At 43.2% G+C, this 14,787-nt stretch overlaps 2 protein-coding genes and 1 long non-coding RNA gene across 4 annotated transcripts in view; 1 reads left to right on the forward strand and 2 right to left on the reverse strand.

Moving 5' to 3' along the window:
* The window catches only part of LOC107182237, a 3,335-nt gene extending 2,173 nt beyond the window's left edge, over positions 1 to 1,162 (reverse strand). The window contains exon 1 of the long non-coding RNA XR_001512957.1: positions 1 to 1,162. This exon is cut by the window's left edge and continues 668 nt beyond it. This is a non-coding gene — a long non-coding RNA (uncharacterized LOC107182237).
* Positions 1 to 10,596, forward strand: part of ALDOB (aldolase, fructose-bisphosphate B) — a 13,558-nt gene extending 2,962 nt beyond the window's left edge. The window contains exons 2-9 of the mRNA XM_006758412.2: positions 1,169 to 1,290; positions 1,968 to 2,179; positions 3,213 to 3,267; positions 4,140 to 4,300; positions 5,367 to 5,450; positions 6,281 to 6,455; positions 6,863 to 7,062; positions 10,063 to 10,596. Of these exons, the coding sequence (XP_006758475.1) occupies positions 1,179 to 1,290; positions 1,968 to 2,179; positions 3,213 to 3,267; positions 4,140 to 4,300; positions 5,367 to 5,450; positions 6,281 to 6,455; positions 6,863 to 7,062; positions 10,063 to 10,158 (1,095 nt within the window). The 5' untranslated portion in view covers positions 1,169 to 1,178 and the 3' untranslated portion in view covers positions 10,159 to 10,596. The remainder of the gene's footprint in view (positions 1 to 1,168; positions 1,291 to 1,967; positions 2,180 to 3,212; positions 3,268 to 4,139; positions 4,301 to 5,366; positions 5,451 to 6,280; positions 6,456 to 6,862; positions 7,063 to 10,062) is intronic.
* Positions 8,445 to 14,787, reverse strand: part of ZNF189 (zinc finger protein 189) — a 21,729-nt gene continuing 15,386 nt past the window's right edge. For both annotated transcript variants that reach the window (XM_015560472.1, XM_015560471.1), the window contains one exon: positions 8,445 to 9,178. In XM_015560472.1, the coding sequence (XP_015415958.1) occupies positions 8,751 to 9,178 (428 nt within the window). In that variant the 3' untranslated portion in view covers positions 8,445 to 8,750. The remainder of the gene's footprint in view (positions 9,179 to 14,787) is intronic.

The raw sequence follows: 14,787 nt of genomic DNA on the forward strand, positions 1-14,787 counted from the left end.
CCTTGAAATAGGAGTACTGTCCCTTATCCCAACTTTGTGTCTTATTAGCTATTTGTCTTTGGCCAAATCATTAAACATTCTTATATTCTTTCCTTATCTATTATATGGGAAGGGGGGAATTCCAGCTGCCTTCTGGGATTATTGTGAGGCATAAATTACATAGTGCATGCAAAGCAAGTAGTGGAGTGCTTGGCAGTCAATGATAATTTGCTGCTATTTTGCACTATTTGTGTATGAGGGGGAGAGGAGGCCATAGGATTGGATAGAAAATGGCTCAAAATAATCTTCACCATGGTTTGTCCTTTTTGATAGCTCATCCTATGCAAAATCACTTCTTATAACATATAAGATAAAAAGAGCCCTGTGCGGTTGCATTTTTAAGACTAGTCAGTCAAAGTGGCAGCTGAACAAGTGCAGGGATCCCCTTCAGAGGCCCACTGCCAATCTCCCTCAGTAAAGCAGTGAAACTGAGAATTATTGGGACAGGGATTACCCCATGACTTCAGCACCCTTGGACCCTGGGAATTTCCAGTCCAGAGGCTCTTAGGAAAAACCCTACCCATTGGCCTCAAGTGGTCTCATAGGTGTTTGAATACAGGAAAAAAAGAAGCTCGCACTCCACCTTGTAGATCCCAACGCTGAAGAAATGTTAGCTTCAAATCCAAGTGGTGGTCTGTCCTCTCAAGCGTATTGCCTGGAAAATAGTCTGGTGGGCTATAGACTAACAGAACAAAGTAGAGAATGGCCACATAGGCCAAAAGCCTCACTGCCCTGGCCTCAAGACAGCTAGGGTACCTGATGGCACCGGAAATCCACAAAGTAGAGAGTCAATTACTGCAGTGCCATCTACCTGTCAGATGTGATGTGTCACTAACTCGCTGGTTCAGTCTCAGGAACAGTCATCCCAAAGGTGCCCTGGAAGGCATTCTATTTAGCATCACCATGAACATTTACCCTCCCACCTTCGGCCATTATGGCTAACTGCAACTACTTAGGCTAAGGGGGAAGACACCCTCCCTCCCAGACCTCATTTGTTTGTGCACTTGTAGAAACGGACCAGAAATGGCAGAGGGCCTGTAGGGCTAGACTGCACACCCAGCTGCCTTAGTCATGAGTCCATCCGATCCACCGCCAGTTTTGTTCAGGACTCTCCTGCACTCTTTTCCAGACCTGTCACCATGGCCTACAAATTCCCAGCCCTCACTGCAGACCAGAAGAAGGAGCTCTCAGAAATCGCCCAGCGCATCGTTGCCAATGGGAAGGGGATCCTGGCTGCCGATGAGTCTGTAGGTGAGTGCGAGAAGCATCATACAACAAGCATACTCTTGTTTCTACACGTCGCAAAGGCAACTTGATATCCATGTTTTCTTTCCTCTCAGACGAGAAAAGGCTTATGCACACAGGAGTGGGAGCAGAAGGCTTGGGAAGCAGAGACCTTTGGGGTCCTGTCATTCCAGTTGGCAGATTTCTGAAAACCTAAGACAGAGACTCAGCCTTCCATTTTGAGGCCCCTTGCCAGAGGACTTTGGAATTCAGGCTATAGCAAGACCAGGAATTCAGTAACCAGAATGAGGGTCAGATACACAGCCCGCTGCTGCTAATAAGAAGTCAGCCAGAGAAGGGCAGAGAGGCAAGGAAGTGTCCACATCTGGCACAGGGAAGCGCTTGTGTCTAAGTAAGCCCGAGGAAGTAAAAAGGAGAGCTGTGGCGGGCCCGCACGCCACCAGGAAACGATAGAAATCAGAGAAGTCAACGGTCAGATTGAGGGCTGAACCAGAGAGGCTGGGGAGAGACTGGACGGCCTTAGCTACCACCTGGACCCACTGGTGGCTTCCCTGACTCAGACATGCCCAGCCCGTCCTCTTCCTGCCCAGCAGCCAAAGGAGACAAAAAAGAGGCAGGAGTTCTGATCGTGGGGAGGAAAGCCCGGCTGGCTCCTTACATTGCCTTTGCCCGCCCACCCATAGGCACCATGGGAAACCGCCTGCAGAGGATCAACGTGGAGAACACAGAAGAGAACCGACGGCAGTTCCGTGAAATCCTCTTCACCGTGGACAACTCTGTTAGCCAGAGCATCGGGGGCGTGATCCTGTTCCATGAGACCCTCTACCAGAAGGACAGCCAGGGCAAGCTGTTCAGAAACATCCTTAAGGAAAAGGGCATCGTGGTGGGGATCAAGGTGAGTCCTTGCACTCCGCTCACCTCTAACCACAACCCGGCCAAGTGCCCAGCCCAGGGGCTGTGGCAGGGCCAGCACTCAGAACATGTCTCATCATCTGCTTTCCGTCACACCTTCCCCTGAGAACTGATCCTCTTCTAGACTTTTCCTCCCATGCCCTCTTCTTTCAGCCATTTTCTACAAGGTACTAAATCTCTTAGTGTCTCAATTTTCTCATTTCTAACATGGGAATAATAGTACTTACCTCATAAGATTCTTATAAGGAGGAAATGTGTTTTAAAAACAGTCCCAGTCACAAAATTATTATTCAGAGCATGATAGCTGTGATTATGAAAGCACTCACTATTCTATCTTTAACTAGGTCTTCCAATACTGCACAAGAGTAAAGTATTCAATAACTGCTTAGACCTCCAGGGACTCATTTAATCCTCCTGACAACCTCTGGAGGCTGACTCAGTTATTCTCCTTATTTTAGAGGTGAGGTGAGAAAGTGGAATTACAAGGGTGACAGAACTTGCCCGCAGCAAGGCAAAATTGGAGGCTGTTTGAGCCCAGACTGTCCACCTCTTGGGCTCATGAACTTAGCCTTTGCTCTGCGGAGAGTAGAGGCTGCATCCTATTCTCTTCATCTCCTGTAATAACACAGTACCTGCGATGCGAAGGTGCTCCACCATGCCTCTTGAATAAATGAATGAATAATTTAAAGGATGCTGCTCTTATACAGAACCTCTATACTAGTGTTCCTAGTGCTATCAGATTACTTCTTCCTTCCCAAGCTCCAGGCCTGTGCTTTCCATCCTCTTAGGGTTGACCTTGGCCCTCTTACATTGTCCCTTCCAGGTAACGTCCCTTCTGCTATGGACTTTTGTGTCTTTCTGTTGTGTCCCTCCAGATGGCTAATCCATTTTCCTAACTGAACTCCTTGATTTGTGAAAGATGGGAACTACTTAGTCAGCACTAGGGGCTCTGCTGGTGTTTTATTTACTGGGATACCTGACACCTGCTAATTACTTGTTAATTATTTAATTCACAGTTGGACCAAGGAACTGCTCCACTTGCAGGAACAAACAAGGAAACCACCATTCAAGGTAAGGATACTGCCCATGGATGTGAATCATGCCAATATATGCTAGAAATGAGTAAGTGAAAATAAATTATCAATATCACATGGGTCTTAAAGCCACGTGCACCTGATTTTCAATCCGAGTTCCTCTAGTTGAGAACTGTGTGACCTCTGGTTAGTCACTTAAGTGTTCTGTGGCCATTTCAGGGGATAACAATATCTTCTTTGCAGAATAGTTTTGAAGATTAAATTAAACAATATATATAAAGGACTTACCACAGTGTGTTGCACAGAGAAGATACTCTGTACCTGGGAATATTATTTTTAGAGAAAAATCCAGCAGCAGGAGAGAGTAATGGTCCCAGGCTTTGGGATTGGACATACCTGGGTTTGAATCCTGGTTCCATCACTTACGACTTAGATAATTTTGCTAGGTACTTCACTGCCCAAGTAGACAAGTATAAACCACAACACTGGGTTAGCTACACAGAATTTGAATCCCAGCTCCATCACTCTCACTATGCAAACTTAGTCAAGTCACTCAACCTCTCAGAGCCTGGTTATCCACATCTGTAAAATGAGTATAATATTAACTATTAGGGTTGTTATGATGACTAAATGAGAAATGGTGTGCAAAATGCATAGAATCATTCCTAGAACATAGCAAATATACCAACCAAATATTCATTCCCTCTATTCTTATGTGTGTCAAAACATATTTATTAAACCCAGGTCTCTTGGCTCAGTGTTGGGACCCATGTTTACTTGTCTGTTTGTTTTTGGCTCTCAAGCTCTGCTGACTGGAAGCTAAGCCAAGGGAGCACCCCTTCACTTTATCAGCCCCAGGGATCAGGGACAGGGCCACAAAGAAGCCATTCTCTCTTTTGTGACTTACAGGGCTCGATGGCCTTTCTCAGCGCTGTGCTCAGTATAAGAAAGACGGTGTTGACTTTGGGAAGTGGCGTGCTGTGCTGAGGATTGACAACCAGTGTCCATCCGCCCTTGCTATCCAGGAAAATGCCAACGCCCTGGCTCGCTACGCCAGCATCTGCCAGCAGGTGCTCAGGCTTCCCCTTGGGCTAAAAAACAGTAGGCGAGTGCTATCTTTAGAGCCTATCTTTCTAATTTTACTATATCCACACATGAGCCCTCTTCTCCCCCCGCCAGTGTATCCTGGTGGCATTTTCACTACTTCTGCTGTAGCCGTGTGTGGTAGGGATAGGTGTGGTTGCACAAGCCTGCTAGGAGCTGTTCTTCTTCAAAGTGGTCAGGCTTTTGAGGCCAGGGCACTTGCTTGTCTGTGTTCCACTATGTCCAAGACAAGACCCTCTGAGGTCCCCAGGTCAAGGGTGATAGCTCTGATCCAGTCCACACAATTTCATGGAGGATGGAGACTTGCTGCTAAAGTTTCCAACATGTGTTGACGTGTCTCTGGGATCCAATTTAGTCTGATTTTATTGTATGGGTGCTGAGTTGTGGGCACCTGGAGATTCCCAATCAGAATTGTAAACACTTCTTGAATTCCTTACTTAACCCACACAAGAGGCATCTTTCTTAGTGATTTAAGCTTGACTGCTCTAAAGGGTGACAGCTAGTTTCTGAAGTAGCTGGAGTAGTTTCTAGAATAAGACCTAGAAATTAGGAGCTTTTATTTTTCCCCATTCCCAGGAAAATTTTTCTTCCTTTCGTTTCTCCTTCCTTCCTTCCTTTTTTTTTTTTTTTTTTTAAAAAATCCTCACTCAAGGATATTTTTCCATTGATTTTTAGAGAGAGTGGAAGAGAGAGGGGGAAAATAGAGAGAACTATCAATGTGCAAGATACATGCCCTTGACCTTGACCTTGACCAGAATTGAACCTGAGACCCTTAGGTCCACAGGCCAATGCTCTATCCACTGAACCAAACTGACCATGGCCCTTTCTTTCTTTTTGGTCTCACTGTTCTTTTTTGGCTACGCCATGCTCACTAGATATCTCATTAAATTTCTTTGCATTGCCTTTGAGTCACTTACATGATATTTCTCCAAAAGGGCTTCATTTTATACCAACCTCAACTGTTGAATAATCTCTTAAGGAAAGGATCCCCGTGAGCAGAGCTTCACTCTTTCTCTCCTTTTTCCTTTTTAGAACGGGCTGGTACCTATTGTGGAACCAGAGGTCATTCCTGATGGAGACCATGACATGGAACACTGCCAATATGTTACTGAGAAGGTAAGTCCAAACCCTAGTTGAAAACCCTTGCTTTTAAGTAACAGCTATTACCTAACATATCTCAGCTGCTCTATGAGAAATAGTCTCAGTCGGCATCATTATGCAGCATTGAGAAGGTAAGGCGGTATTAGCAAACCTACCACTTTTGGGTACACGGTGTGCTCCTTATGGAAAAAGCACAGGACTTGCAGTACCGAGACTAGGCCTTGAGAATCCCTGTGCCTACTTGCGGGGCCTCAGTTCCATTAGGTGTAAATTAAGAAATTTTAAAATAAAATGAGGCTTACATAAAACACATGCAATTAGAAAGTAATTTGTCTACTTGTGACTTTCTAAATTAGTCACAGTATATCTGCAGGAGAGTGAGAGACATAATGTACCCTGACCTCAGTTTTTTCCTTGACAAAATTAGGTGGACTAAAATGAGATCTGAAAGCACTTCTGTGTCTAAAATGTATGTGTTTATGACCGCTTAGCATCTAAGGGGAGGAGAATGGAGGCCAATTTAGATGTCCCCAACTAACGAAATCCAGGCAGTCTCCACTGACCAAAGGGAGTGATGGGAAGAAAGGAGTGAGGGGAAGCAGCCATGCAGGCAGACATGCAGTGGGCAGCTAAAGTAGGGGTGGCGGGTACAGGCCAGCTTGGCTGTGCTCAGTGGCTGTGGTTTGCAGTACATTTCCCTGATGAGGCCTGGGGGCTGGTTGGGAAGCTTTGGCCAAGCCACACAGAATTCCTTAATCCTGCATCTGTGCAGCATAAAAGTGCCAAGGGCAGGTGACTCTAAGGCTGGCTCTGGGTTTCATCTGTTTGGATCTCTTATCCTTCAGGTCCTGGCTGCTGTCTACAAGGCCCTGAATGACCATCATGTGTACCTGGAGGGCACCCTGCTGAAGCCCAACATGGTGACCGCTGGACATGCCTGCACCAAGAAGTATACTCCAGAGCAAGTGGCCATGGCCACTGTCACCGCTCTCCACCGTACCGTTCCTGCTGCTGTACCTGGTAAGGCTTTCCTTCATCTCTAACTCCAGGTCTTGGCCCTTGGCCTTTGAAGTTCCACAAGCATTTTGTTTGTCCAGGGTCTTCCACCCATGAAGCAGACCCCTGCCATCTCACAGGCAGCAGCACTTCCCCTCACACTCTGTGATACCACATATCCTGAGTCTGCCCACATGCACACGATCCATTGATTTCCTCAACGTTTCACCTCCCTCCTTACTTATGAAAGCCCTTGTATCCCTAGCCCAACTAGCCTCAACAAGGGAAAATTAATATCCCCGACCCAGCCCCATGCAAATCAAGCAGAGAAAAGATTGAAACATTACATTCCTTTTAGGCCCATTGCTTGCTTTCTCAAGCTGGGTCCACAAGCTGAGACTAATTGAGTGGAGTGGTTTCTCCCCTTCTAGGCATCTGCTTTTTGTCTGGTGGCATGAGTGAAGAGGATGCTACCCTCAACCTCAATGCTATCAACCTTTGCCCTCTTCCCAAGCCCTGGAAACTAAGTTTCTCTTACGGACGGGCCCTGCAGGCCAGTGCACTGGCTGCTTGGGGTGGCAAGGCTGCCAACAAGAAGGCGACACAGGAGGCTTTTATGAAGCGGGCTGTGGTAAGATGCTACTACCTCTTATGTACTTGATCAAGTGGACACTTGGGGCCTGGTTCTGTCATATGGGAAAACTTTGCTTTCTCAGCCCATGAAGGTATCTCCAGATAATGTCCACTGGGTATTTGAAAATGTGGCATTGGAGCTCAATAGGAAGGTGAGGGCTAGAGAGAGTTTTGAGTTATCCACACTGTGTGCATAGCTGATGACAGATTGAAGGACAATTTCCACAGAGACACTTCAGAGGAAAGATAAGAGGGATAAGGACTGAACCGGGACACCTTTCATTTTGGGAAGATGAAGAAGAGAAGCCACTCTAACAAGCAGCAATAATATGATAGAATGAACCAGGGATTCTGAGAACGAAGAGAAAAAAATTTCAAGGGGTCAGTCACAACACACTTCAGAGAGATTCAGAATAAAGGCTCAGAGAAGGCAGAGATGGGCATAGGTGATTATCAGTGACCCCCAATAAAATAGTTTCAATAGAGAGAGAAGAAAAAAAGTGCACATTCAAGAAGTTTGTCAGGAGAAAACCTAGAAAGGTTACCAGAAGAAATGAGGACAAAAATGATTTTATTCAACTAGTAACCATTCCTTTTGAACACCTATTATGAGCCAAGGACGAGGGTGAATAAAGCAGATCAGCCACTGCCTTTAGGGAGCTTAGGGCTTAGCCAAGTAGGAGAGAGCTTGGCATACTGAGATGTAAAGAGCACTATCAAGAGTGTGAAAAGACACCTCATAGAATGAATGAACATATTTGTAAATCTGATAGATGATAAGGTTTTATTATCCATCTCAGTAACAAAAATGGAAACAACCCAGTTAAAAAAATGGGCAAAGGACTCGAATAGACACTTCTCCTTTGATGAAGTACAAATGGCAATAAATACATGAGAAGATTCTCAGCATCTCTAATCACCAGGGAAATGCAAATCAAACCCACAAAGTGATATCATTTCTACCCATTAGAAAAAGAAAGCCAGAGGACAGAGTGAAGATGAGGAGGGTGGAGATCATGGAGAGGACAAGGGCTTAGAGGAAATAGGATGACATGAAACGAAATGTTAACGCAGTTGTCAGAGTTGGTCTTAGAAAGAAGGGGAGAGACATCAAAGAAGAGAGAAAGGGTTGAAATCGGATCTGTTGAGATAAAGAGAGGTGATGGTTGATTGCTGACTGCAGTTGAGGGCATCTGTTGAGAGTGAGACGGGAACAGATATAGTAGGGCCTTGACTTAACGAGTGTCCCGACTAACGAGTTTTTTGAGATACCAGCTGTCTGTCAGCCTATTTTTTGCATTGACTTGGCAGAGTAATTTGAGTTAACGAGCTCGGTCTCGCAAAGAATTAAACTCGTAAGTCCAGGCCCCACTGTATTTCAATCTTAACAGTGGGGGAGCTTGGAATAGCTGTTGACATCATCAGCTGGGAAATTGACCAGCTGTGATGGCCAAGCTTATTAGGCAAAGTGCAGCAGAAACGAGAGTGAGTCTGTGGTACATTAACTTAGATCCTAAAATTTCCTGACAGCTCTCTTAAGCATGCAGGAAGATTCAGGTCAACCGCAATGGGAATAGCAGGAGAAAAGAGTAAAAGTTTAATAAGGAGACGGAAGAGTGCTGAATTTGAGTGATGGCCTTATGTAGCTTGCTCATCACAGAGAAGGCTGGACAAGAAATGAAGAGTTCACCAGAGGTTTGGCCATGAAGCACTAAAGGAAAGGAAGTCCCCAGGGGAACTGGGGCATAAGAGGGGTGTGAGATTGTAGAGGTAGTGCTTTACCTTATGATGATGGAGAGCTGGGTATGGCCGTGCTGGCGTGTGGCTGTTGAGTTGAGATGTAGCTGATATGATGGAGGGACTGTGAAAGTAAGGGCCAGGGACCAATCCACACCAAAGAAGGAAAGCCAAGTTTATCGTCTGAGACGTGATTCTCAAACCAGTGCGTACATCTGAATCACCTGGTGGGCTTGTTAAAACCCAGATTGCTGGGCCCCGGCCACTGAGTTTCTGATCCCGAGGGGCTGGGGTCAAGCTACGGGATTTCCAGTTATTACACTTGCTTAGGTTCATGAAACACATGTTGAAAATCACTGTAGATGAAGAAATAAGTCCTGGAGAGAGTAAACAATAGCAACAGTGACTTGAAGAGTGGCATTTGAATATTATTATAGGTTTTATAATCCTGAACTCAACTTTAATTGGAATTTACACAGGGCATCAAATGATACTGTGATAACAACTCTATAAAATTACATGTTCTTGTGGTCAAATATAAGTAAAAAATGGGAAATTTTAAAAAATGATTTTATTTTCATTTATGTGGTTTTTTTTTTTTTTTTTTTTTATAACAAATAGTACTTTGTCTGATGCTTGGCCATATATCTAGTCAATTTCTTAGCAGACAACTTTCACAGGTATTCCAAGCTTCCCCATTGTTAAGCGTGAAATCCCCACTCCAATACTAGTGAGAAGTTTCTCAAGTTTAATTTCTAGTACTGCTGTTGCACTATGGTTGGTACTAAAAAGAGACTTTCCCACCCTGACCGGTTTGGCTCAGTGGATAGAGCGTCGGCCTGCAGACTCAAGGGTCCCAGGTTCGATTCTGGTCAAGGGCATTACCTTGGTTGCGGGCACATCCCTAGTGGGGGGTGTGCAGGAGGCGGCGGGTCGATGTTTCTCTCTCATCGATGTTTCTGACTCTCTATCCATCTCCCTTCCTCTCTGTAAAAAATCAATAAAATATATAAAAAAAGAGACTTTCCCAGTAACTGACACAAACCTCACTCTTGCCAAAGAAATGCTCAGAAAACTGGGATAAAGGAGATAACATGTTACAAAAGGAGGGGAATGATATCAGCCGCAATACTCCATATTCTGCCAAATCAATGTCGGGGGGAAATGTCGAAATGAAGGTGTCGCTGGTTTCAAATGAGAGGCTGAAGCACATAGTTGTGTTTGTTCTAACTCGGCCTCCTCTGTCACCCTTGTTTTTTAGGCTAACTGCCAGGCAGCCAAAGGCAAGTATACTTCCATGGGCTCTTCTGGTGCTGCGTCCACCCAGTCGCTCTTCACAGCCAACTATACCTACTAGAAACAGAAAGGTCGGCTGGCTCCAGCTCTTTGAGGTGTCTTGGGAAGAGGGCTGAAAGGGAAAAACCACCTTGTGATTGACCCTGGAATTCAGACCAAATTAGATTGAAGTACTGGAAACACAATACATGTTAAATTCTTAGACACAAGGGAAAAAAAATCAGTTATTGAAACTTAAGTCCAAATATCAAGGATTTGATGAAATTTCACACTGCGGTTTCCTTGCCACACTTCCTGCTGCCCATGACCCAGAGTCTCCACCTAAGAAAAGAATAGACTTTAAAACGAAATCTGCTCTCCATCCAAATAACAACGACTGAGTGAAACGTCTCAGAAGCTGAGGGCAGAGAAGTGCATCTTATGAAATGATCTTAGGCGTGGTAGGTTATGAAAGAGACAGCTGTGACAAAAAGGAAATAAAATAAGCTATAAACCTTCAGTTGGTGTTGGGTTTTACTTTTTGCTCTTGTTTTCAATGGACTCAGTATATTTCATTACCTTTGACTCTACTAGACGTGATTGATGTTATGGTTTAGGGTCCCCAACTTTGGCTGCTCATTGGAATTACCTGAGCCCAATTAAATCAAACACTTGATGTAGGATCCTCTAAATACCAGGGTTTCTTAAAGCTCCTTTGATGATTCCATGTGGAGCCAAGTTTGAGAATGACCACTCCAGATTTCAAGTTTGAGGCTCCCCCAAAATGAAAGCCATTTAGTATAATTTAAAGCTAAAATGTGAACTGATTTTGAGAAACACGTGGAGGCTATTGAGAGAATCAATGTGACTTTGCTGCTTTGAGCATTCCTCTTCAAGTGGCCCAGGTTTGATGAGACAGGACTACATGTTCCTCTGCACAGCCAAGCACACAGCCTACTTTTGCAGTAAATAATATTCACATAATTATACTTGATTGGCTTTCCATTTTCAGAAAACCATAGTTACAAAAGAGAATTTAAATGTTGAAACTTTGGCTGACATAATGATTTAACTGACAGAAGGGAAATTCAAGGGGAGGAGAAATAGAGGAAAGCAAAGGGAGCACTAATCCACTTAGTGGGGAGTCAGGAATTCTGCTTAAAATTGATGGATTAAGAAATAGTGTTTTAAGTCTACTAAAGTAATAAAGGAAATAGATATAAATCATTACAAGAGTAATACCTATAATTAAAATATAGAAGGAAGTAAACTAAATTCTTTGCCTTGAAGAGTACTAAGGTAAATGTTATTGCTTAGAGTTGATAAATTAAGAAATAGAGGCATAAGCACATTATTTAGAGGAATAAAATGGAATTAATCCAAAGGGCCTTCTTCCAATGAGAAAGACCTGGTAGTGGGTGTAAGGAAGGAATTACTTATAAATTTAATATATATGTTATATACTTATAAATTATATATATAAGAAATTACTTATTATGTGTCTCTAGGACATTTGGCTATTTCCATGTACCTGCATTACTTTCTAAAGACAAGGAACTATATCCATATGAGCAATTCAAATCTACCTTAGAGGTCATTTAGCCCAAGTCTTTCATTTTACAGAAGATAAAAACCAAGGCTAGAACATTTAAATTACTGGATGATGGTCACACATTTTGGGGGAGTAGAGCTGAGAGATTAACATTCAGGTCTCTTTCTCCTAAAAGGTACCCATAACCAGGGAGCAGGTAAAGGTGGGCAACAGGCAGTGTTCAATACCTCTGTCACCAGAGTTGGTCTTCTACATTTCTTATTGCATCCATTCATTCCATCAGCCACAAATGAGCTCTTACCATGTGCTGAGCTGTCCTAAAAGCTTTTGTCACAACACCTGGTGTGACAAAGCTTTTCTGCCAGAAAACTTTTATCTAAAGCTTACTCAGCACCACTGGCCCTCTGTGGTAGAGAAACCTCTTAGACACTCATTTATGGGTTGAACATGAATTTATAATCAAGGCTGAGTTATTTATATCTTTTGGTCAAGGCTGAATTACATTTCACTGAGGGTAAGGATTTATATAATGCATTTTCCCTGGCTACTATCTGACATATTTTCCCTACTGAAGAACTGCAAATGTCTTTGAAATCTCAAGCCAAGTAATTTCCTCCACTCAGGGTAATATGAAGACAAGAGTTATGAAGCTACAGGCTTCAATTTCTATTAACTGTGTAGTCACTGAGTGGATATATTAGTGGCTTCCTAGATTTCGGTATTCTGTCAGATTTATTCTAGAAGTTGTTGAACACCCACTAAAAATAAAACCTGGTACTAGGCACTGAAAGTAATTAAAAAAAACTTTCAGCTTTAGGGTAGCCAAGGCATTTGTATAGAGACAAACTTAGGTAGCTAAGCAAGTAACACAAATGCTATTGATTGGAGGTTGAGGAGTGGGGAAGACAGTTTATCAGTGTAGCTGGGTACAGAAAGGGAAGTAAGGACATCTAGGTTGGAGATCACAAGATGTTAACAAGGAAAGGAACTCAGAAAAGGAACTGCCATTGTGTAAGAAAGTTCTTTGATAATTCAATGGGAGAAGATAATACCTTGAAGGCATAAGTATCAAAAGACAAGCCAAAACAATTACTAAATACTGGAAGGAATAAAAAGAAGAGTTTGTTTTTTGCTCTATAGAGGGAGGGTGAGAAAAGGGAAGAAAGGGGTAAGGAAAAGGAGAGGAGCCCAGCTGGTGTGGCTCAGTGGTTGAGCATCAACCCATGTACCAAGAGGTCACTGGTTCAATTCCTGGTCAGGGCACATGCCTAGGTTGTGGGCTCAATCCCCAGTAGGGGCGTGCAGGATGCAGCTGATAGATGTTTCTCTCTCATTAATGTTTTTCTCTCTCTCTCCCCCTCCCTTCTTCTCTCTTGAAAATCAATAAAAACATTTTTTAAAAAAGGAAAGAGGGAGGAGAAAGGAAAAATGAGATAGGAGGAGGAAGAGGGAAGGTATGGAGATACTAGGGCGATATGGAATTGTGGGGAGATGACTAAAGGACTTTTAAGGAGAGATATTAAGTAATCTAAAGATATGTGTCTTCTTGATAGGAAGAGCCTAGTTTCACATATGAGTCTACATTATGCTTTACAAAAACAAGATGAGACGATTCATAATGTGAATTTAAGAGAAGCAGAAGCTGACTGTAATGATGAGAATATCAGCCTCTGGGGTCCTGTATGCTAAGGAAGTTGCTCAAGGTCACAAAACCAGTAGGTGAGACCAGTGTGATTTGCAAAGTCCTCAAGACTTTCAGATAAAGAATTGTGGACCTGCCCTTAGAACAATATCTGCCACACTTTTAGGGTACCAGGTGCATTATCCATGCTCAATAGAGCCTGAGGACTCATGCAAAGATACCAATTCCCTACCTAAACACATTTTCTAGGAATAACAGCAAAGCTCAACAAAGCCAGACACAGGTCTCTTTCCATTACTCAAATAAACATATTTTTCTGGCTGAAACACAATCTGTCCCAAACCTTCTAAAATAGCCTAACAGTACTGGGCATCAATATACGTAAACATATAAAATCAGTCAAGTATCCATTCAGCACTTACTGTACGCTTTGCCCTGTAAAGGGTCTTTCTATGCTTACCATAGAGATGAGGAAAACAAGGGCACAATTAGGAAACAAAATGGCACACAATAACGTGCTAAACCGCAGAGGCAGAGGCCAGTGCTGAGGTCAAAAGGGAAGGAATGCTTTACAAAGATGAGTTGCAGGTAGTTTTTTGTATGATCTTGGGAAATATATTTCCTCTCTGAGTCCTGTTCCTCATCTGTAAAACAGGGCTGTTGTGAGGTTAGCAATATTTTATGTACAGTGACACATATGTAAGTTGTGAATAAATATCTATTTCCCCCTGTCAGTTGGCTCTTGAAGAATGATAAAGCCACTTGAGAGTGGAGATGAATTAGCTGTGTCCTGACAAGAGTACAGATTATACATGTTGACGATATTGTGGGGAATTTGACTAGAATGGTGAGACCAAGCGGAGTGGCACAGTAGGAGAAAGGGAGCTTGGGCAGAGATATTATGGAAAATCTTGCCTCGATGAAATGAGAAATAGGGAAATGTGAATAATATTTGCACAGGGAATAACATGATAAAAGAGTATTGCTGAAAATTATTTTTTAGAATATAGAAGATTGGGAGGAAACTGGAAGCCAGCTAAGTGTGTATAATAGCATAGGGCTTAGCCCCTTGTTGGTAAAAGTTGGTGAATGGACATGACATCATCAGAGGAAAACAACGAATTTCTCCTTATGCAACATAGCCATTTGCCATCCTAATAATGTCTCTCTTTTATTTCAACGTAGGAGGCAAGTACTGTGACAAATGAAAATTCAAAATAATTCTAGATCTAGTTCTTAAAAAGAGGCTTACATACATACACAGACTCAGCTCTTGGAGCACGATGGTACAATGAAACGGAGCATATTTTAAACATGCACCAATTCTCCCAGCGGGCAGAACAACCAGTGCTAGGCTGCAATCTGAGAGCTCAGATGTCAGAGAAATCTACCCTGCCCTCCTAAGATAGCCCAGGGCAAGTCATCTCTCTGCAGCCACTTGAAACTTTTCCTTGGCCTGCCCTGGTTTTACTTTGGGGGAATTTACAGGCCAAAGAAATCAGAATGCACTTCTTGTT

The sequence above is a fragment of the Myotis davidii genome, unplaced genomic scaffold (genome assembly GCF_000327345.1).
Source record: "Myotis davidii unplaced genomic scaffold, ASM32734v1 scaffold534, whole genome shotgun sequence".
Taxonomy (NCBI): Eukaryota; Metazoa; Chordata; class Mammalia; order Chiroptera; family Vespertilionidae; genus Myotis; species Myotis davidii.